Genomic DNA, 24,573 nt, shown 5'->3' on the forward strand with positions numbered 1-24,573 from the left:
TCTCACGTGTATTGGTATCCATGTCGATGATCTGGCACGTCTTGCAGAGATTGCCATGACAGGGTTGTGTGGTGTCGTGGTTACTGTTCTGAAGACTGGGTAGTTTGCTGCAAACAATGGTTCGTTTGAGGTTGCGCGGTTGTTTGAAGGCAAGTAATGGGGGTGTGGGGATGACCTTGGCAAGATGTTCATCTTCATCAATGACGTGTTGAAGGCTGTGAAGAAGATGACGTAGTTTCTCCGCTCCGGGGAAGTACTGGACGACGAAGGGTATTCTGTCGGTTGTGTCCCATGTTTGTCTTCTGAGGAGGTCGGTGCGGTTTTTCGCTGTGGCGCGTTGGAACTGTCGCTCGATGAGTCGAGTGTCATATCCCGTTCATACGAGGGCATCTTTCAACGTCTGTAGATGTCTGTTACGCTCCTCCTCGTCTGAGCAGATCCTGTGTATACGGAGCGCTTGTCCATAGGGGATGGCTTCTTTCATGTGTTTAGGGTGGAAGCTGGAGAAGTGGAGCATCGTGAGGTTATCCGTGGGTTTGCGGTAAAGCGAAGTGCTGAGGTGACCGTCCTTGATGGAGACGAGTGTGTCCAAGAATGCAACTGATTTTGGAGAGTAGTCCATGGTGAGTCTGATGGTTGGATGGAACTTATTAATGTCATCGTGTAGTCGTTTCAGTGATTCTTCGCCGTGGGTCCAAAGGAAAAAAATGTCATCGATGTATCTGGTATATAACGTCGGTTGAAGGTCCTGTGCGGTGAGTAGGTCCTGTTCAAACTTGTGCATGAAGATGTTGGTGTATTGGGGTGCGAATTTGGTCCCCATGGCTGTTCCGTGTGTCTGGATGAAGAACTTGTTGTCGAAGGTGAAGACGTTGTGATCCAGAATCATCGTGCCAGATCATCGACATGGATACCACCATTACACGTGAGAACACCACCCACCAGGTACACGGTACATACTCGTGCGACTCGGCCAACGTTGTCTACCTCATACGCTGCAGGAAAGGATGTCCCGAAGCGTGGTACATTGGCGAGACCATGCAGACGCTGCGACAACGAATGAATGGACATCGCGCAACAATCACCAGGCAGGAATGTTCCCTTCCAGTCGGGGAACACTTCAGCAGTCAAGGGCATTCAGCCTCTGATCTCCGGGTAAGCGTTCTCCAAGGCGGCCTTCAGGACCCGCGACAACGCAGAATCGCCGAGCAGAAACTTATAGCCAAGTTCCGCACACATGAGTGCGGCCTCAACCGGGACCTGGGATTCATGTCGCATTACATTCATCCCCCACCATCTGGCCTGCGAAATCCTACCAACTGTCCTGGCTTGATACAATTCACACCTCTTTAACCTGGGGTCACCCCATCTCTGGATCTGTAAAGATTTAATCACCTGCTAATGGTCGCATTCCTAGCATTGTTTGGCATCTTTGAATTTGTCTATATATGTGTTTCTGGAACAGACCTCTTCACTCACCTGAGGAAGGAGTAGCGCTCCGAAAGCTAGTGACATCGAAACAAACCTATTGGACTTTAACCTGGTGTTGTAAGACTTCGTACTGTGCTCACCCCAGTCCAACGCCGGGATCTCCACATCACAGAGATCAATGATCGGTCTGTCACAACAATCAATGATCGGTCTGTCACAGAGATCAATGATCGGTCTGACACAGAGATCAATGAGCAGTCTGTCACAGAGATCAATGAGCGGTCTGTCACAGAGATCAATGAGCGGTCTGTCACAGAGATCAATGAGCGGTCTGTCACAGAGATCAATGAGCGGTCTGTCACAGAGATCAATGAGCGGTCTGTCACAGAGATCAATGATCGGTCTGTCACAGAGATCAATGATCGGTCTGTCACAGAGATCAATGATCGGTCTGTCACAGAGATCAATGATCGGTCTGTCACAGAGATCAATGATCGGTCTGTCACAGAGATCAATGATCGGTCTGTCACAGAGATCAATGCTGTGGTCCCAATTTTTTACAATTTATACAAATTACCTCGATAAAGGGACCAAAAGGTATGGTTGCTAAATTTGCTGATGATAGGTAGGAAAGTTAGTTTATGAAGAGGACAGAAGGAGGCTGCAAGGGGACGTGGACAGATTAAGTGAGCGAGCAAAATCTTGGCAAACGAGCAAAGTGGGAAAATGTGAAATAGTCTATTTCGGCAGGAAGAATAAAAAAGGACATTGTGTAAATGGCGAGAGATTGTGAACCTCTTAAGATTCAAGGGGCCCTGGGTGTCCTCGTGCATGAATCACAAAGACTCGTGAGCAGGTACAACAGGTAATTAGGGAAGCTATTAGAATGCTATTGTTTATCGCGAGGGCAATCAAATATAAAATTAGGAAGCGTATTGCTTCAGTTGTACTGAACACCAGTGAGATCACATCTGGAGTATTGCGTACAGCATGGATCTCCTTATTTAGGGGGCCTGTAAATGCAATTGAAGTAGTTCAGAGAAGTTTCATTGAACTAACACCAGGAATGATGGGCCGACGCACGAGGAAAGGTTTGACAGGCTGGGCTTGTACCTGCTGGGATTTAGAAGAGTAAGAGGTGACTTCATTGGGATACGATTCTGAGGGTTTGTGACAGGGTGAACGTGCAGAGGATATTCCCTCTGGTGGAAGGATCTAGAACTCGGGGTCATTTTAAATAAAGGGGTTGCCCATTTAAAACAGAGATAAGAAAACATTTTCCTCATAGAGGGTAGTGAGCCATTGGAACTCCACTTTCTCAAAACACAGTGGAAGTAGAGTATCTTAATGTTTTCAAGGCAAAGATAGGTAGATTCTTAATAAGCAAGGTGGTGAATGGTTATCAGGGGTAGGCACAAGGTTACAGTCAGATCAGCCATGATCCTACTGAATGACAGAGCAGGCTTGAAGGGTCGAGTGGTCTATTCCTCGCTCGTATGTTCATATGCTAGTCCCACCTTCCACCGTTCCCTATAAACATCACTCCAATCCTACTCTTTGTTCCCTATCGATATCCCTCCCACACTACACTGCCCCCTACAGCTGTTAAACCCACCTTACATCTGTCCCCTATAGACATCACTCCCACACTACACAGTCCCCAATAGCCAGCACTTCAACTCCACGCTCTGTCCCCTATAGCCATTACCCCCACACTACACTCCCATACTACACAGTCCCCTATAGTCAGCAATCCAACTCCACGCTCTGTCCCCTATAGCCATTACCCCCACTACACGCCCACACTACACAGTCCCCTATAGCCAGCAATCCAACTCCACACTGTCCCCAATAGTCATTACCCCCACACTACACTCCCACACCACACAGTCCCCTATAGCCAGCAATCCAACTCCACACTGTCCCCAATAGCCATTACCCCCACTACATTTGTCTCTTATACTTTCAACCGCTTCTTTCAGCAAAGAATTACCCAGCTCCATCATCACCGATCTTTTCTTCCTAGAGTAGGACTTCATAAATACATTCAGGGGGATTCATTACATTTAAATTGTCTGTGAATCTTGCCCCTGCTGAGCCCCACTCTCTGCTGCCTGGTTCAGGCCTCGCAGGTGGAGCAAAACAAATTTATGGAAAGAGAGAGTGGGAGAACTCTCCCAGCAAAACAAAAATCAAACCCACAAACACTTACAAGGCTTGCTGGGAGTTAAAAAGGCCGGACAGTCTCCATCCTTAAACACTTGAACAGGTGTCTGAAAAGCAAGGAGTGAACAGATAGATGGTCACATAGTTCTTTAATATCCATATATGGTGAAACTACACAATGTGAGCTATCATCGATGGGCAGAGCGGTGGGCCAGCTGCGGCACTCGAGGGCATGTTTTACGGACACGGGGAGAAGGCCAGTTGCCTTTTGGCTCACTAACTTAAGCGACATGCGGCCTCCCGGGAAACCATACAGGTACACAACTCCAGCGATACCCTGGTTTCTGTCCCACTTCAGGTTAATGCGTCTTTTGCATCGTTCTATTGCGACCTTCATAGATCAGAGTCTCCGATGGAAGGATCAGTCATAACTGATTTTTTTGGACAGCTTATGCAATCCAGTTTGGAGGTGGAGAGGAGCAATGAGTTGGAAATCCCATTAAATCCTGATGGTTTGATGCAGACGGGCAAAGCCCCTGGCCCAGATGGCTTTCCCAATGAGTTTTATAAGAAGTTTGTGGAGCAGTTGGTGCCTTTAATTCTGGACACGTTGAATGATTCCTTATCCCAGGGTTCGTTACCCTCATACAGGTCTCTATCTCGATTCTCAAGAAAGACAAAGACCCAACAGAGTCAGCCTTCAGGAGAGGGGGAAACTGTACCCCAGGGAGAGTCAGTGGTTTCGGAAGGGAACAAGGAAAATCTGGAAAAAGTCACAAGTGAAAGCAACATTACTGTAACTCACCTTAGTGGAATCATTAAAGCCTGGTTTACAGAACTGTATGTAATACCTCCAGCTCTCTGGTTTCACACTAACCATGGCATATGAACTTATGAAGCTTTCAAAGCTTTTTGGGCATTCACTAACACATGTCTGGAAAAACAAAAACGTCAATAGGATTATCAAAACTATCAAGATTTCTTCCAATAATTTTTGATTTGATTTGATTTATTATTGTCACATGTATCAGTATACAGTGAAAAGTATTGTCTCTTGCATGCTGTACAAACAATGCATACCGTACATAGGGAAGGAAGGAGAGACTGCAGAATATAATGTTACAGTTATAGCAAGGTGTCGAGAAAAGATCAACTTAATACGAGGTAGGTTCATTCAAAAGTCTGGTTTCTTTTGCTCATGAAAGTAAGGTGCATTAGTGTTTGGAAATTAATCTACTGTCCCCCATCAAACACTTCCAGGACAGGTACAGCACGGGGTTAGATACAGAGTAAAGCTCCCTCTACACTGTTCCCATCAAACACTCCCAGGACAGGTACAGCACGGGGTTAAATACAGGGTAAAGCTCCCTCTACACTGTCCCCAATCAAACACTCCCAGGACAGGTACAGCACGGGGTTAGATACAGAGTAAAGCTCCCTCTACACTGTCCCCATCAAACACTCCCAGGACAGGTACAGCACGGGGTTAGGTACAGAGTAAAGCTCCCTCTACATTGTCCCCCATCAAACACTTCCAGGACAGGTACAGCACGGGGTTAAATACAGAGTAAAGCTCCCTCTACACTGTCCCCATCAAACACTCCCAGGACAGGTACAGCACGGGGATTGATACAGAGTAAAGCTCCCTCACTGAAAATACCCCATGCTCACTTTATTTGTGCAGACACTGACTTTCGGTGCTTTGTACAACAATCGTATCCAAGACACAAACTTGGGCGCTATCCCAAACTCTTCCAGTACTGCAAATAAATATCCCCATTCTACCCTATCCAAACCATCCAGTGCAAAAGTGACCTCCTGCTCCATCCCCTCCGACGGGCACAACACCACATTTAACAACCGCAGCATAATAGACAACAATCACCGGCCCTTAACAAGACCTGTCTGATCTTCCCCAATAACCTGAGGGAGACTCTCCTCCAGCCTTACTGCTAGCACCTTGGCCAATATCTTAGCATTCACATTTCATGGGGAATTAGGCGGTATGACCCACTCTCCACCGGGTCCTTAACCTTTTTTAAAAGAAGCGAAATGGACGCTTCCATTAACGTCTCAGGCAGGGAACTGTTATTAAGTCCTCAAACATCTCCAACAGTAACCGTACCGCCGTCCTGCAAAAGTTTTATAAAATTCCACCGGGAACCCATCAGGCCCCAGAGCCTTACCCATCTGCATTCGCCCAATAGCTTTCAGGACCTCCTCCGCACCCAAAGGCTCTTCCCGCTCTTCCTCCTCCAACCTGGGACCATCCCAAGCCTTCCCAAAAAACCTCACCATATCTGATCCCTCTCTAGATGGGTCCGACCTGCAACGGTTCTTATAGAACGCTTTAAACACCTCATTAACTTGGTCAGGCGCAGACCGCCACCCGAGCGTGAATAATCTCTCTGGATGCCGCCTGCCGCCTCATCTGGAAAGCCAAGAGATAACTGGCCTTCTCCCCATATTTGTACATAACCCTCCTTGAGGGCCGTGGCTGGCGCACTGCCTCATCTGTGGGCAGCAAATCAAACTGCATCTGCAGCCTCTTCCTACTGGCCAGGAGCTCCGGGGTCACTCGAATACCAACCATCTACCTCCAGGAACTCATCCACCAGCCTTTGGCATTCCTCCCTCATCACCTTATCCACTGTGCCTCGTGCGAGATTATCTCCCCTCTCGCCACAACCTTCAGGGCCTCCTGGGGAACCGAGGGCAAAACCTCCCCATTCTAATCAAACCCCACATACTCATCAATCGCCCTTAATACTCTACCCAAAACCCTAGATCTGCCAACAGCCCCACATCTAACCTCCATGCCGGCTGCTGAACCTGCCCCATCTCCAGATGTGGAACATGATCCGAAATAACTATCGTGAAATGATCCGCTTTCCTCACCCCTGACAGCAGTGACCTCCCCACCAGGAAGAACTCAATCTGTGAATATACTTTATGCACTGGAGAAAAGGAGAATTCCCTATCCCCCGGGTGCAGAAACCACCACGGATCCACTCCTCGCATCTCCTTCATGAACGCTGTCAATACCTTTGTTACCCCCAAAAGGGCTAACATCTTCAGTTTAGACCGGTCTAGCTTTGGATTCAAAACATGGTTCAGCTAAACAACATAAGTGACAGCCATTCACTGTTCATTCCTCAGGTCAATGCCTTGACCAATCAGAATCAAGCTGCCTTGTTTAAATTTCATCAACTGGTGCATTCTTCATGTCAATGCCTCTACCAATCAGAGTCCACTTGCCAATCAGCATTTTCTCCTCATACAGTATAAATTTGTTGATTTCCCTCGGATTTTTATTCTTGTGAATGTCCTGTTGAGTACAAGACAAAAAGCTTCCACAATAAAGTCTTTTTTCAGCAATACTCGGTTCTATAGTGCCAAACAATGATTTATACATAGCAGGAATTTCAACCCCTTAGACAGCAACATTTAAAACAGTGCAAATGTGTCCATTTCCACTAAACGGAATAGTTTTCTTACCTGTGTGGTTGGGCACTGAAATTCCAATAATACCAGAGGGTTGGCACACTTGAGAATGTTGAAATAAAAAAGAAATGGCTTGTGTCTGGAAAAATCACAAAGAGGAAAATGCCACTAAGTGTTTCTGAACCAGGTTTTCAATCTCTTCATTCGCTCGTCCCCATCACATACTTCTGGTGGGCTCACGCTCAACATCAGCAATCAGGGAATGACTAGGTTAATGCCTGGAGGCCAACAATAATGCTATCTTGACATTCCCTGCTCCCCACTGCTCCGAACTGGCTGGTACCTTGCATTATTCTGGATGCTTCCCCCCCTGCTCACCATGCTAGGGTACCAGCCGATTGCCAGGGTACTGGACCCAAGTGCCTGATTCTATCTGTCAGTCCAACAAGTAATTGTGGACAGGCCGGTTTAGCTCACTTGGCTAGACAGCTGGTTTGTGATGCAGAGCAAGGCCAGCAGCGTGGGTTCAATACCCGTACCGGCTGAGGTTATTCATGAAGGCCCCGCCTTTTCAACCTTGCCCCTCGCCTGAGGTGTAGTGACCCTCAGGTTAAATCACCACCGGTCAGCTCTCCCCCTCGGAGGGGAAAGCAGCCTATGGTCATCTGGGACTATGGCAACTTTACTTTTATTTTATTTCTAAAGTCCTTTCAGTCAAACTAGACTTGCTCTCACAAATGCAGTGTGAATCACTAGTAAGCAGTCAGGAGGGGAATCCCTGGCTGAATTTGTGTATCTCTCTCTCTCAAGCACGTGGGCACTAAATGCTCACTCTGTGATCTGAATAGCATGTTGAGGAGAGTGGGACCTTTCACTTTAAATGTCTCACTGTGACGCCAGGCAGTGTGTGAGCAGTGAACTGACTCACAGGCCGGGTTACTGTTGTATGGTCACCCAAGACCTTTTCACTGCATTAGGTTTAGGGATTTTACATCACCATTTTGAGAACTTTATTCTGCAATTCCATCACTTTGTTTTTATTTGTTAAGTCGCTAAGTTTGGTGTCTGATGAAAGGAAGAGAACTCACTCATTTGGGCCTCCAAGTTGACCGCAGAATTCGCCACGGCTGTTGGTCGGATAGACCACCTTCCGAGGGTCTCCATGTGTCCAGGCTGAAACAGACCATCATTAAATAGCCATCACACACTGAGCACAACCACAGAAAATAGTCAACGCAAGTACTCAGTGATACTCTACGTGGATTCTACGTTGAAACCCCTATAATGTGGCTTATGTAAAATATCCTTTAATAAATAAAGCAAATAACTTTCTTACAGCATATACATCCACCCTTCCCTCAGAAAACTGAGTGTGTAACACTTCTTTAAACTGGAATGAAGGATACATGTACCATTATGAAAGGGATTTGCATAAAGGAGACATTACAAGAAATATATTCACACAAAGGGCTGCGAGGGTGCAGAGTAAGTCAGCTGCAGCTATGAAATCTGGATATGTCGTGATGTTCAACAAACCTACTTGAAAGATGACTTGGAGTGAGCAGAGAAATGGGGTTAGAGTGGGGGGCCTGTTACTGGCTTCCTTCTGCACCAAAATTCTACCTTTCTTTCAATGAATTCCTTTTGAATATTCAGAGGAAATTAACTTCCTGTCTAGTCAGACAACAAGTACAGGCTGTGATAAGAAACCCAGCACCCCGCCCCCGACCAACAGCAGCCGTGTGAAAGCCAGTGAGCAGCCAGCTTCATCGCTGGGTTAAATCCCAGAACCCCCATCCCTGTAGAGCTGTGGGAACAGCGTCACCACACAGACTGAAACGGTTCAAGGCAATCACCACCACGCCATTGTCAAGGACAACTAGGGACAGGCGATAGATTCCAGCATGGCCAATAACGCCCATGATCGGGGAACAAGATACAAATATGTTTTCTTCATGTGGGGCCACACTCCTACTTACACAAGCTCAAGAGAGCCATTGAACAGGCTGACAGTGCATTCTGTCATTTATGTAAAAAAAACTAATTGCAAAATTGATTAATTGGGTCAGATCCAAACAAGTTCTAACTGTCTAAGCTCCCTAATTGCTGGGTTAGCAAATAGCCAGTCTGGAGGATAGTTAATGAAGTACACAGACTAGCAAGATCTCGACTTCCACCCTTCGCCCTGGCTGAGTTGGCCCAGGAACCGATAACAGCAGATCTGATAGGCTATTTGACCCCTCGAACCTGTGTGACCTTAACCACTCTCTCCTGCCAGTCTTCAAGAACGCGCACAATCACAGAATTGTTGCAGTGCAGGAGTTGGCCATTCAGCCCATCGTGTCTGCAATGTCAGCTCTTCCAAACGCGTAATTCATTAGTGCCATTCTCCCACTCTCCCCGTAACCCTGCACATTCTCCCCTTTCAGATAACAGTCTAATTCCTCACTGAACCTGCCTCCTGACAATTCCCTCGATAAACTAGCGTCTCGGGTGGTACACTCCAGACCTGAACCACTCGCTGCGAGAAAAGGATTGTTCCTCATGTCACCATTGCTTTAAATCTGTTACATCTCCTTCCACCACTGGGGGCAGTTTCTCCCCATCAACTCCATCCAGATCCCTCATGATGTTGATACTTCATCACATTCCCTCTCAGCCTGCCATCTCCTCTCCAAGGAAAACTGTCCTAACCTCTCCCTCCTTGCTCTTGATCCGCTCTAAAGCCCAGGATACTGTATGTGTCATTAACCATCCTCTCAACTCATCCTGCCACCTTCAATGGCCGATTACACCTATGCACCCAGGTCCATCTGCTCCTGCATCCTCTTTATTGTCTACACTTTATTTTATACTCTCTCTCTCCCCTGTTTTTCAACCAAAATGAGTCAGTTCACATTTTGGTGCATTGAACTTATTTGCTGTCTGTCTGCCCATTCCAGTGGTCATTTAACACCTCCGCTATTCCTCTTGCCTCAATGTGTAGGTCCCTAATCGGCTCTACTCCCATTCCTGATCAACTATCCAGCCATGAGGCCCCAGCTAGTATTACTGCAGGTAGAAGTTGCACAGGATCGTTTTACTTTCAGTACAAAGGATAATATGGTGGCGGCTCATTACATAGAACATAGAACAGTACAGCACAGAACAGGCCCTTCGGCCCTCGATGTGCCGAGCATTGTCCGAAACCAAGATCAAGCTATCCCACTCCCTGTCATTCTGGTGTGCTCCATGTGCCTATCCAATAACCGCTTGAAAGTTCCTAAAGTGTCCGACTCCACTATCACAGCAGGCAATCCATTCCACAGCCTAACCACTCTCTGAGTAAAGAACCTACCTCGGACATCCCTCCTATATCTCCCACCCTGAATCTTATAGTTATGCCCCCTTGTAACAGCTACATCCACCCAAGGAAATAGTCTCTGAACGTCCACTCTATCTATCCCCCTCATTATCTTATAAACCTCTATTAAGTCGCCCCTCATCCTCCTCCGCTCCAAAGAGAAAAGCTCTAGCTCCCTCAACCTTTCCTCATAAGACCTATCCTGCAAACCAGGCAGCATCCTGGTAAATCTCCTTCGCACCCTTTCCAATGCTTCCACATCCTTCCTATAATGAGGTGACCAGAACTGCACACAATACTCCAAATGTGGTCTCACCAGGGTCATGTATAGTTGCAGCATAACTGTTGAAATCTGCCAAACTACGCCAAGTTGGGGGAAGCTTAGTTGATGAATCAAAGTCCTGGCGCAATACGACAAGTTGTAAGATTTGTAATATTTTGGGACTATGCCAAGTTGTTGGATTCCTTGTATTATTCGACTGTGTAAAGTTGAAGGAATTTATATCATTTCCACTATACGGTTACTAGTAGCACTTTGCGAATACTGGAACTCAGCAGAAATTTGCAGTTAAAACTTCTCAGGTGCCAAAAGGAATTGTTTTATTTGTAGTCGCTTGATTACAATTTGAAAGTCATTTAAAAGGCAATTCGTAGACAATTCGAAGCTTTCAGAGAATTACAGACATTATCTTTCTTTGCTTAGGCAGACAGCTCGAAAGTAACTTTTAAAAGGTCAAAGTCTGGCCATGAAACATGAAGAGAGAGAGAAAGCTAATCTTCATCTAAACTCAAACTCAAAGTACAAAAGTGGACTAACATCACTGACACAGGCTAACACAATTACAGAACCCCCAAAAGACATCTCAAACAGGGACTATTAAGGACAAAACTGACTAAACTAACAGAAAAACACAACACAAAGACTAACAGAAAGACACTCAAATGGCGGGATGAAACTTTTCAGTTATACACTTTCATGTCTGTCTTAAATCATCTAATTACACCCCAATATAATCCTAATTGGTTTGGGTTAGACTCAAACACATTTGATTTGATGGCAAGCCGTCCATCTTCAATGTGCAACATTAGCTTTTCTGACTTAGCTGTTATCTGCATTGTGAACAATGGTGCCTTCATGTTGCTATGGTATTCAGTCCTTGTCCTTGACAATTAGCACAAGCAGTGTCAAATTGTCTTGCAACTGTGCTGTTTTAATGTCACACTGACTTTGAAAATATGCATTTGCCAGAACAACGGACCTCAGTAAAAGTGAATTATGCTGTATAAATGGGTATTTAAAACTGGGGCTTAATATTTATGCTTAAACAGCTATCTTTTACCTATACTAGTTGTATTCGAAATACCTGGCTTCTACAATAACCCCGCGGCTCTTAAACTCATGCCCCCTGTTAATAAACGCTAACACACTATAGCCTTCTTCACAGCTCTATCCTCTGGAGTGGCAACTTTCAGAGATCTGTGGACATGAACCCCAAGATCTCTCTGTTCCTCCACATTCCTCAGAACCCTGCCGTTGACCCTGTAATCCACATTATTTACAGAAATGCTTTAGAATACTTGGTATAGAAAGATTACAATACAAATTATACTTGAGATTATACAAAGTGAGTTCTTAATATGTGTGTAGCCATAATCACAATTTATAAATGTTATAGAGTGAATACACAATATAAGTGTATGGCAATACACAGTTTATAACGTGACATTCTACACCAGTCTCCATACATCTTTAGTTAATACATGGTGTTGAATGATAATCTAAAGAATTGTACTATTTCAAATTAACCACATACTGTTACAAAGGTTAGTCTAATACAAAGTTAAAAGTAATTACTGCTTTGTAACATTTATAAGATAGACCATTATATTGAATATTTGTGACTATGCTTCCTCCTCCCTGGCACCAGTGCCCTGTTAATTGCCCCCCTGCTTAACCCCGTGCCCCTGAAGATTAATATTCCTACGATACTTGTTTATACTCACTAGCCTGGTCTCAGACCTTGAATCAGGAATTATCACAACCAGTATTTTGCTGTTAAGGAGGCCTTATTTAGCAAAGCTATTTGGAGAACATGTTTTCGAACAACCCCCTTGTTCTCTGTTACCCCAGGCGGAGACCCGTGTCCGTTATCTAGGAATTCTATTTATTGAACAAATGGAGTACCAATTTTTCTTTCCAATTAAGGGGCATTTTAGCATGGCCAATCCACCTACCCTCCACATCTTTGGGTTGTGTGTGTGTGTGTGTGTGTGTGTGTGGGGGTGATGGATAGGCAGAATCTCCTCTCCTGGCTGAAACGATCTTCAATAAACGGAACCTGCCACACTTGATCCTGCTCTAACTTTTCCAGTCTAACACCAGTCTCATTGCAGGCTTTATCTTTGCTTCTCTTATTTGCTATTCCATCTCCCCTCGGAGACATCTATATCCTGCTCCATTGTATAGTCCATCTGACACCTGCCATGAGCAAAATTCTTCTTCTTTATCTCAATCTTCATTTCTATTGTCATTCAGGAAGCTCTGGAATAGTTTTCCCTTTCTTTCCCCTTCAAGGGAATACGCCTTGACTGTGCCTCAACCATCTTTTCTTTGAAGGAACCCCTTGGTCAGCTACCATTTTTCCCGCCAACCATTAATTCCAACATATTTGTCCAGATCCGTTCTTACCCCCACTGAAGTTAGCTTTCCCCCAGTTAATTGTCCTTACTCTGGCTAGTTAATTGTCCCTTTCCTTCATACTCCAGGTGCAATCTCACCCATGCCCTGTATTGTTGTAGTAAGAATCCCTACTATTATACTCCACCCCCCATTACAATGACGGCCAATAATTGATCTCAGTTAGTGCTCTGTGGGATCTGACATTCATAAGACCATAAGACAAAGGAGCAGAATTAGGCCACTCGGCCCATCGAGTATGATCCACCATTCAATCATAGCTGATATTTTTCTCATCCCCATTCTCCTGCCTTCCCCCCACAACCCCGGAAGCCCTTATTAATCAAGAACCTATCTATCTCGGTCTTAAAGACACTCACTGATTTGGCCTCTACAGCCTACTGCGGCAAAGAGTTCCACAGATTCACCCCCCTCTGGCTGAAAAAATTCCTCCTCATCTCTGTTTTAAAGGATCGTCCCTTTAGTCTGAGATTGTGATTGACATCCATGTACCTAGATTGCCGATGGGGGTGGAGCTTCATAATCTTCCACAAGCAAATCACGTACCAGCAATCACTGTGGGGGCTCCTGAAGAATACATAAACATCTGGACGAGGTCCTAGAGTGGGAAAAGGATGGGGAAAGATCCTATTCCTACATTACAGGGAGTCTACCCATGGCATCTTTCAGCACAGCTAGGGAGGTCAAGAAGGAGTTAAAATATATTGTTGGTGCACACAGCTCACAGGGGCTTGTTCAATAGTAACAATAGAACAGGTCACGTTCATATCTACGCCATCCAGCAGCAAGTGCTACTTACCCACTATGCCCACAATACAGTATCCTATGATGGCAAGAAAGAAGATTAAGCAGCAGATGATGTCCGTGCAGCTCCTGCAGGGGACAGAGACCGTGACAGAACAAGTTAGTGATGAGCTAAGACACACATTGGATACTGCAGCGTTACATGACATCATTGTACGCCATTTATCCCAGATTGCAAACCGACGCTACGCTAAGAGAGAACAAGCACAAATTTCCATGCAGTCTGTCTTCCAGATAAGGAGGACTGCTACCTTTTGCCAGTCCCAAACTGAACTGGGATCAGTTGGAGGGCAAGAATGAGGTCTGGGTATGTTTTGGGGTTTGCTTGACCATGATCAAAACGCTGGCTTTCCAGGTTCTCAGTTAAAAAAGGCAACCTATAAAAGAGAGCTAGACACCCCAGGTTCAGCCGCTGGGCGAAGCGGAGTTAGCTGAACTCAGCAGCTATGGAGAAGGATCTGTAGAGGCTCCTGCTCTACCTCACCAAGCAGTGAACAGCCCGGGTGTAGATATCAAATAAGGGTTTGGGTGCAATGCCTCAATTATCTCCTCACCATTCAGTGTTGAATCTGACACAAAGAACAGGCATTTGTGCAGACATTGGAGGGAGACAGGTGCCACACTGAGGGAAAGGTGGGAATGGATCGAATACAGGGGAGGAAACGCATGTTAAGACTGGAAACAGACACTGGGCGGGATTCTCCGACCCCATGCCCGGGTCGGAGAATCACCGGGGGCTGGCGTGAATCCCGCCCCCGCCGTGTCCCGAAGTCTCCGCCACCAGAGATTCGGCGGGGGCGGGAATCGCGCCGTGCCGGTTGGCGGGGGCGGGAATCACGCCGCGCCGGTCGGTGGGCCCACCTCCGCCGATTCTCTGGCCCGCGATGGGCCGAAGTCCCGCTGCTGGAATGCCTGTCGCGCCAGCGTGGATTAAACCACCTTTTGAACGGCGGTACAAAGTGGCGCGGGCAGGCTCCGGGGTCCTGGGGGGGGGGGGGGGGGGGCGACCTGGCCCCGAGGGGTACCCCCATGGTGGCCTGGCCCGCAATCGGGGCCCACCGATCCACGGGCGGACCGGTGCCGTGGGGGCACTCTTTTCCTTCCGCCTTCGCCATGGTCCTCACTATGGCGGAGACGGAAGAGACCCCCCTGCCCTGCACATGCGCGGGCATGACGTCAGCAGCCTCTGACGCTCCCGCGCATGCGTCGCCGGCGAAAACCTTTCGGCCCCGGCTGGCGTGGCGCCAAAGGCCTTTCCCGCCAGCCAGTGGAGCGCAAACCACTCCGGCGTGGGCCTAGCCACTCAAGGTGAGGGCTTGGCCCCTAAAGGTGCGGAGACGCCGCACCTTTGGGGCGGCCCGACGCCAGAGTGGTTCCCGCCACTCCATCACGCCGGAATACCCGCCTCGCCGAGTAGGGGAGAATCCCGCCCACTATCACCATCGGCTGGATCATACATACCAACATGGGGCAAGAGAGGCCATTCAGCCCCTCGAACCTCCACTGCCATGGAATAAGACCATGGCCTGTCACCCCCTTGTTTACCAAGAATCTATCCCCCACGACATAAAAAATATTCTATGATCCTGCATCCACCACCTGTTCAAGAAGAAAGTTCCGGAGTCTCACAACCTCAGAGAAAATTTCACCGCATCCCAGTTTTAAATGGTGACCCCCTATTTTTAAACAGTGACCCGAGTACGAGACTATCCCACAAAAGGGAACATCCTCGCACATCCACCCTGTCTAAATCTCGAAGGATGTTTTATGTTTCAATCAAGTCACCGCTCACTCTTCTAAACTCCAGCGGATACAAGCCCAGCCTGTCGAATCTTTCCTCATAAGACAACCAACCCGTTACTGGTATTGAACTGGTAAACCACTTAGTGGCTTTCCAAGTTCTCATTCGTAAAGGTAACATACAAGATAGCTAAAGGCTCTAAACAGTCCCCACCAGTACTGGACCCCAGTGTTATACAGACACAGACCTGTCCCCACTAGTACTGTACCCCAGTGTTATACACAGACCCGTCCCCACCAGTACTGTACCCCAGTGTTATACAGTGACAGACCCGTCCCCACCAGTACTGTACCCCAGTGTTATACAGTGACAGACCCGTCCTCACTAGTACTGTACCCCAGTGTTATACAGTGACAGACCTGTCCCCACTAGTACCGTACCCCAGTGTTATACAGTGACAGACCCGTCCCCACCAGTACTGTACCCCAGTGTTATACAGTGACAGACCTGTCCCCACTAGTACTGTACCCCAGTGTTATAGTGACAGACCGGTCCCCACCAGTACTGTACCCCAGTGTTATACACAGACCCGTCCCCACCAGTACTGTACCCCAGTGTTATACAGTGACAGACCCGTCCCCACCAGTACTGTACCCCAGTGTTATACAGTGACAGACCCGTCCCCACCAGTACTGGACCCCAGTGTTATACAGACACAGACCTGTCCCCACTAGTACTGTACCCCAGTGTTATACACAGACCCGTCCCCACCAGTACTGTACCCCAGTGTTATACAGTGACAGACCCGTCCCCACCAGTACTGTACCCCAGTGTTATACAGTGACAGACCCGTCCCCACCAGTACTGTACCCCAGTGTTATACAGTGACAGACCCGTCCCCACCAGTACTGTACCCCAGTGTTATACAGTGACAGACCCGTCCCCACCAGTACTGTACCCCAGTGTTATACAGTGACAGAACCGTCCCCACCAGTACTGTACCCCAGTGTTATACAGTGACTGACCCGTCCCCACCAGTACTGTACCCCATTGTTGTGCAGACACAGACCGGTCCCCGCCAGTACTGTACCCCAGTGTAATACAGTGACAGACCTGTCCCCACCAGTACTGTATCCCAGTGTTATACAGTGACAGACCCGTCCCCACCAGTACTGTATCCCAGTGTTATACAGACACAGACCTGTCCCCGCCAGTACTGTACCCCAGTGTGAAACAGACACAGACCTGTCCCCGCCAGTACTGTACCCCAGTGTTATACAGTGACATACCCGTCCCCACCAGTACTGTAACCCAGTGTTATACAGACACAGACCCGTCCCCACCAGTACTGTAGCCCAGTGTTATACAGTGACATACCCGTCCCCACCAGTACTGTACCCCAGTGTTATACAGACAAGAGCCGTCCCCACCAGTACTGTACCCCAGAGTTATAGACACAGACCCGTCCCCACCAATACTGTGCCCCAGTGTAATACAGTGACACACCCGTCCCCACCAGTACTGTACCCCAGTGTTATACAGTGACATACCCGTCCCCACCAGTACTGTACCCCAGTGTTATACAGACACAGACCCGTCCCCACCAGTACTGTACCCCAGTGTTATGCAGACACAGACCTGTCCCCGCCAGTACGGTACTCCAGCGTTATACCGTGACAGACCCGTCTCCACCAGTACTGTGCCCCAGTGTTATACAGACACAGACCCGTCCCCACCAGTACTGTACCCCAGTGTTATACAGACACAGACCCGTCTCCACCAGTACTGTGCCCCAGTGTTATACAGTGACAGACCCGTCCCCACCAGTACTGTACCCGTGTTGTACAGTGACAGACCTATCCCCACCAGTACTGTACCCCAGTGTTATACAGACAGAGACCTGTCCGAGCCAGTACTGTACCCCAGTGTTATACAGTGACAGACCCGTCCCCACCAGTACTGTACCCCAGTGTTATACAGTGACAGACCCGTCCCCACCTGTACTGTACCCCAGTGTTATACAGACACAGACCCGTCCCCACCAGTATAGTACCCCAGCGTTATACCGTGACAGACCCGTCCCCACCAGTACTGTATCCCAGTGTTATACAGACACAGACCCGTCCCCACCAGTACTGGACCCCAGTGTTATACAGTGACATTCCCGTCCCCACCAGTACTGTAGCCCAGTGTTATACAGTGACATACCCGTCCCCACCAGTACTGTACCCCAGTGTTATACAGACAAGAGCCGTCCCCACCAGTACTGTACCCCAGAGTTATAGACACAGACCCGTCCCCACCAATACTGTACCCCAGTGTAATACAGTGACAGACCCGTCCCCACCAGTACTGTACCCCAGTGTTATACAGTGACATACCCGTCCCCACCAGTACTGTACCCCAGTGTTATACAGACACAGACCCGTCCCCACCAGTACTGTACCCCAGTGTTATGCAGACACAGACCTGTCCCCGCCAGTACGGTACCCCAGCGTTATACCGTGACAGACCCGTCTCCACCAGTACTGTGCCCCAGTGTTATACAGACACAGACCCGTCCCCACCAGTACTGTACCCCAGTGTTACACAGTGACAGACCCGTCCACACCAGTACTGTAGCCCAGTGTTATACAGTGACAGACCCGTCCCCGCCAGTACTGTACCCCAGTGTTATACAGTGACAGACCCGTCCCCACCAGTACTGTACCCGAGTGTTATACAGACACAGACCCGTCCCCACCAGTACTGTACCCCAGTGTTATACAGACACAGACCCGTCCCCACCAGTACTGTACCCCAGTGTTATACAGTGACAGACAAGTCCCCACCAGTACTGTACCCCAGTGTTATACAGTGACAGACCCGTCCCCACCAGTACTGTACCCCAGTGTTATACAGTGACTGAACCGTCCCCACCAGTACTGTACCCCAGTATTATGCAGACACATACCTGTCCCCACTAGTATTGTACACAAGTGTTATACAGTGACAGACCTGTCCCCACCAGTACTGTACCCCAGTGTTATACAGTGACAGACCCGTCCCCACCAGTACTGTACCCCAGTGTTATACAGTGACTGAACCGTCCCCACCAGTACTGTACCCCAGTGTTATGCAGACACATACCTGTCCCCACTAGTATTGTACACAAGTGTTATACAGTGACAGACCTGTCCCCACCAGTACTGTACCCCAGTGTTATACAGTGACTGACCCGTCCCCGCCAGTACTGTACCCCAGTGTAATACAGTGACAGACCTGTCCCCACCAGTACTGTAGCCCAGTGTTATACAGTGACAGACCCGTCCCCGCTAGTACTGTACCCCAGTGTTATACAGTGACATACCCGTCCCCACCAGTACTGTACCCCAGTGCTATACAGTGACAGACCTGTCCCCACTAGTATTGTACCCAGTATTATAGACACAGACCTGTCCCCACCAGTACTGTACCCCAGTGTTATACACTGACAGACCCGTCCCCACCAGTACTGTAGCCCAGTGATATACAGTGACAGACCCGTCCCCGCCAGTACTGTACCCCAGTGTCATACAGTGACAGACCCGTCCCCACCAGTACTGTACCCCAGTGTTATACAGACACAGACCCGTCCCCACCAGTACTGTACCCCAGTGTTATACACAGACCCGTCCCCACCAGTACTGTACCCGAGTGCTATACAGACACAGACCCGTCCCCACCAGTACTGTACCCCAGTGTTATACAGACACAGACCCGTCCCCACCAGTACTGTACCCCAGTGTTATACAGTGACAGACCCGTCCCCACCAGTACTGTACCCCAGTGTCATACAGTGACAGACCCGTCCCCACCAGTACTGTACCCCAGTGTTATACAGACACAGACCCGTCCCCACCAGTACTGTACCCCAGTGTTATACAGACACAGACCCGTCCCCACCAGTACTGTACCCCAGTGTTATACACAGACCCGTCCCCACCAGTACTGTACCCGAGTGCTATACAGACACAGACCCGTCCCCACCAGTACTGTACCCCAGTGTTATACAGACACAGACCCGTCCCCACCAGTACTGTACCCCAGTGTTATACAGTGACAGACCCGTCCCCACCAGTACTGTACCCCAGTGTTATACAGTGACAGACCCGTCCCCACCAGTACTGTACCCCAGTGTTATACAGTGACTGACCCGTCCCCGCCAGTACTGTACCCCAGTGTAATACAGTGACATACCCATCCCCACCAGTACTGTACCCCAGTGCTATACAGTGACAGACCTGTCCCCACTAGTATTGTACCCAGTATTATAGACACAGACCTGTCCCCACCAGTACTGTACCCCAGTGTTATGCACTGACAGACCCGTCCCCACCAGTACTGTAGCCCAGTGATATACAGTGACAGACCCGTCCCCGCCAGTACTGTACCCCAGTGTTATACAGTGACAGACCCGTCCCCACCAGTACTGTACCCCAGTGTTATACAGACACAGACCCGTCCCCACCAGTACTGTACCCCAGTGTTATACACAGACCCGTCCCCACCAGTACTGTACCCCAGTGTTATACAGTGACAGACCCGTCCCCATTAGTACTGTCCCCCAGTGTTATACAGACACAGACCCGTCCCCATCAGTATTGTACCCCAGTGTTATACAGTGACAGACCCGTCCCCACCAGTACTGTAGCCCAGTGTTATACAGTGACAGACCCATCCCCGCCAGTACTGTACCCCAGTGTTATACAGTGACAGACCCATCCCCACCAGTACTGTACCCGAGTGTTATACAGACACAGACCCGTCCCCATCAGTATTGTACCCCAGTGTTATACAGTGACAGACCCATCCCCACCAGTACTGTACCCCAGTGTTATACAGTGACAGACCCGTCCCCACCTGTACTGTATCCCAGTGTTATACAGACACAGACCCGTCCCCACCAGTACTGTTCCCCAGTGTTCTACAGTGACAGACCCGTCCCCACCAGTACTGTACCCCAGTGTTATACAGTGACAGACCCGTCCCCACCAGTACTGTACCCCAGTGTTATACAGTGACAGACCCATCCCCACCAGTACTGTACCCCAGTGTTATACAGACACAGACCTGTCCTAGCCAGTACTGTACCCCAGTGTTATACAGAGACAGACCCGTCCCCACCAGTACTGTACCCCAGTGTTATACAGTGACAGACCCATTCCCACCAGTACTGTACCCCAGTGTTATACAGTGACAGACCCGTCCCCATCAGTAGTGTACCCCAGTGTTATACAGTGACAGACCCGTCCCCACCAGTACTGTACCTCAGTGTTATGCAGACACAGACCTGTCCCCACTAGTACTGTACCCCAGTGTTATACAGACACAGACCTGTCCCCACTAGTACTGTACCCCACTGTAATACAGTGACAGACCTGTCCCCACTAGTATTGTACCCAGTATTATAGACACAGACCGTCCCCACCAGTATTGTACCCCAGTGTTATACACTGACAGACCCGTCCCCACCAGTACTGTAGCCCAGTGATATACAGTGACAGACCCGTCCCCGCCAGTACTGTACCCCACTGTTATACAGTGACAGACCCGTCCCCACCAGTACTGTACCCCAGTGTTATACAGTGACAGACCAGTCCCCACCAGTACTGGACCCCAGTGTTATACAGACACAGACCTGTCCCCACTAGTACTGTACCCCAGTGTTATACAGTGAGAGACCCGTCCCCACCAGTACTGTACCCCAGTGTTATACAGTGACAGAACCGTCCCCACCAGTACTGTATCCCAGTGTTATACAGACACAGACCCGTCCCCACGAGTACTGTTCCCCAGTGTTATACAGTGACAGACCCGACCCCACCAGTACTGTACCCCAGTGTTCTACAGTGACAGACCCATCCCCACCAGTACTGTACCCCAGTGTTATACAGTGACAGACCCGTCCCCACCAGTACTGTACCCCAGTGTTATACAGTGACTGATCCGTCCCCACCAGTACTGTACCCCAGTGTTATGCAGACACAGACCTGTCCCCACTAGTACTGTACACAAGTGTTATACAGTGACAGACCCGTCCCCACCAGTACTGTACCCCAGTGTTATGCAGACACAGACCGGTCCCCGCCAGTACTGTACCCCAGTGTAATACAGTGACAGACCTGTCCCCACCAGTACTGTAGCCCAGTGTTATACAGTGACAGACCCGTCCCCGCCAGTACTGTACCCCAGTGTTATACAGTGACAGACCCGTCCCCACCAGTACTGTACCCCAGTGTTATACAGTGACTGAACCGTCCCCACCAGTACTGTACCCCAGTATTATGCAGACACATACCTGTCCCCACTAGTATTGTACACAAGTGTTATACAGTGACAGACCTGTCCCCACCAGTACTGTACCCCAGTGTTATACAGTGACAGACCCGTCCCCACCAGTACTGTACCCCAGTGTTATACAGTGACTGAACCGTCCCCACCAGTACTGTACCCCAGTGTTATGCAGACACATACCTGTCCCCACTAGTATTGTACACAAGTGTTATACAGTGACAGACCTGTCCCCACCAGTACTGTACCCCAGTGTTATACAGTGACTGACCCGTACCCGCCAGTACTGTACCCCAGTGTAATACAGTGACAGACCTGTCCCCACCAGTACTGTAGCCCAGTGTTATACAGTGACAGACCCGTCCCCGCTAGTACTGTACCCCAGTGTTATACAGTGACATACCCGTCCCCACCAGTACTGTACCCCAGTGCTATACAGTGACAGACCTGTCCCCACTAGTATTGTACCCAGTATTATAGACACAGACCTGTCCCCACCAGTACTGTACCCCAGTGTTATACACTGACAGACCCGTCCCCACCAGTACTGTAGCCCAGTGATATACAGTGACAGACCCGTCCCCGCCAGTACTGTACCCCAGTGTCATACAGTGACAGACCCGTCCCCACCAGTACTGTACCCCAGTGTTATACAGACACAGACCCGTCCCCACCAGTACTGTACCCCAGTGTTATACACAGACCCGTCCCCACCAGTACTGTACCCGAGTGCTATACAGACACAGACCCGTCCCCACCAGTACTGTACCCCAGTGTTATACAGACACAGACCCGTCCCCACCAGTACTGTACCCCAGTGTTATACAGTGACAGACCCGTCCCCACCAGTACTGTACCCCAGTGTCATACAGTGACAGACCCGTCCCCACCAGTACTGTACCCCAGTGTTATACAGACACAGACCCGTCCCCACCAGTACTGTACCCCAGTGTTATACAGACACAGACCCGTCCCCACCAGTACTGTACCCCAGTGTTATACACAGACCCGTCCCCACCAGTACTGTACCCGAGTGCTATACAGACACAGACCCGTCCCCACCAGTACTGTACCCCAGTGTTATACAGACACAGACCCGTCCCCACCAGTACTGTACCCCAGTGTTATACAGTGACAGACCCGTCCCCACCAGTACTGTACCCCAGTGTTATACAGTGACAGACCCGTCCCCACCAGTACTGTACCCCAGTGTTATACAGTGACTGACCCGTCCCCGCCAGTACTGTACCCCAGTGTAATACAGTGACATACCCATCCCCACCAGTACTGTACCCCAGTGCTATACAGTGACAGACCTGTCCCCACTAGTATTGTACCCAGTATTATAGACACAGACCTGTCCCCACCAGTACTGTACCCCAGTGTTATGCACTGACAGACCCGTCCCCACCAGTACTGTAGCCCAGTGATATACAGTGACAGACCCGTCCCCGCCAGTACTGTACCCCAGTGTTATACAGTGACAGACCCGTCCCCACCAGTACTGTACCCCAGTGTTATACAGACACAGACCCGTCCCCACCAGTACTGTACCCCAGTGTTATACACAGACCCGTCCCCACCAGTACTGTACCCCAGTGTTATACAGTGACAGACCCGTCCCCATTAGTACTGTCCCCCAGTGTTATACAGACACAGACCCGTCCCCATCAGTATTGTACCCCAGTGTTATACAGTGACAGACCCGTCCCCACCAGTACTGTAGCCCAGTGTTATACAGTGACAGACCCATCCCCGCCAGTACTGTACCCCAGTGTTATACAGTGACAGACCCATCCCCACCAGTACTGTACCCGAGTGTTATACAGACACAGACCCGTCCCCATCAGTATTGTACCCCAGTGTTATACAGTGACAGACCCATCCCCACCAGTACTGTACCCCAGTGTTATACAGTGACAGACCCGTCCCCACCTGTACTGTATCCCAGTGTTATACAGACACAGACCCGTCCCCACCAGTACTGTTCCCCAGTGTTCTACAGTGACAGACCCGTCCCCACCAGTACTGTACCCCAGTGTTATACAGTGACAGACCCGTCCCCACCAGTACTGTACCCCAGTGTTATACAGTGACAGACCCATCCCCACCAGTACTGTACCCCAGTGTTATACAGACACAGACCTGTCCTAGCCAGTACTGTACCCCAGTGTAAAACAGAGACAGACCCGTCCCCACCAGTACTGTACCCCAGTGTTATACAGTGACAGACCCATTCCCACCAGTACTGTACCCCAGTGTTATACAGTGACAGACCCGTCCCCATCAGTAGTGTACCCCAGTGTTATACAGTGACAGACCCGTCCCCACCAGTACTGTACCTCAGTGTTATGCAGACACAGACCTGTCCCCACTAGTACTGTACCCCAGTGTTATACAGACACAGACCTGTCCCCACTAGTACTGTACCCCACTGTAATACAGTGACAGACCTGTCCCCACTAGTATTGTACCCAGTATTATAGACACAGACCGTCCCCACCAGTATTGTACCCCAGTGTTATACACTGACAGACCCGTCCCCACCAGTACTGTAGCCCAGTGATATACAGTGACAGACCCGTCCCCGCCAGTACTGTACCCCACTGTTATACAGTGACAGACCCGTCCCCA

At 49.2% G+C, this 24,573-nt stretch overlaps 1 protein-coding gene across 1 annotated transcript in view; it reads right to left on the bottom strand.

Moving 5' to 3' along the window:
• slc44a2 (solute carrier family 44 member 2 (CTL2 blood group)) overlaps positions 1 to 24,573 on the bottom strand; it is a 143,583-nt gene that overhangs the window by 80,317 nt on the left and 38,693 nt on the right. The window contains exons 3-7 of the mRNA XM_072490763.1: positions 13,882 to 13,955; positions 8,130 to 8,214; positions 7,096 to 7,180; positions 4,403 to 4,531; positions 3,644 to 3,704 (exon numbers count right to left, since the gene is read on the bottom strand). Of these exons, the coding sequence (XP_072346864.1) occupies positions 3,644 to 3,704; positions 4,403 to 4,531; positions 7,096 to 7,180; positions 8,130 to 8,214; positions 13,882 to 13,955 (434 nt within the window). The remainder of the gene's footprint in view (positions 1 to 3,643; positions 3,705 to 4,402; positions 4,532 to 7,095; positions 7,181 to 8,129; positions 8,215 to 13,881; positions 13,956 to 24,573) is intronic.

This window comes from Scyliorhinus torazame, chromosome 27 (genome assembly GCF_047496885.1).
Source record: "Scyliorhinus torazame isolate Kashiwa2021f chromosome 27, sScyTor2.1, whole genome shotgun sequence".
Taxonomy (NCBI): Eukaryota; Metazoa; Chordata; class Chondrichthyes; order Carcharhiniformes; family Scyliorhinidae; genus Scyliorhinus; species Scyliorhinus torazame.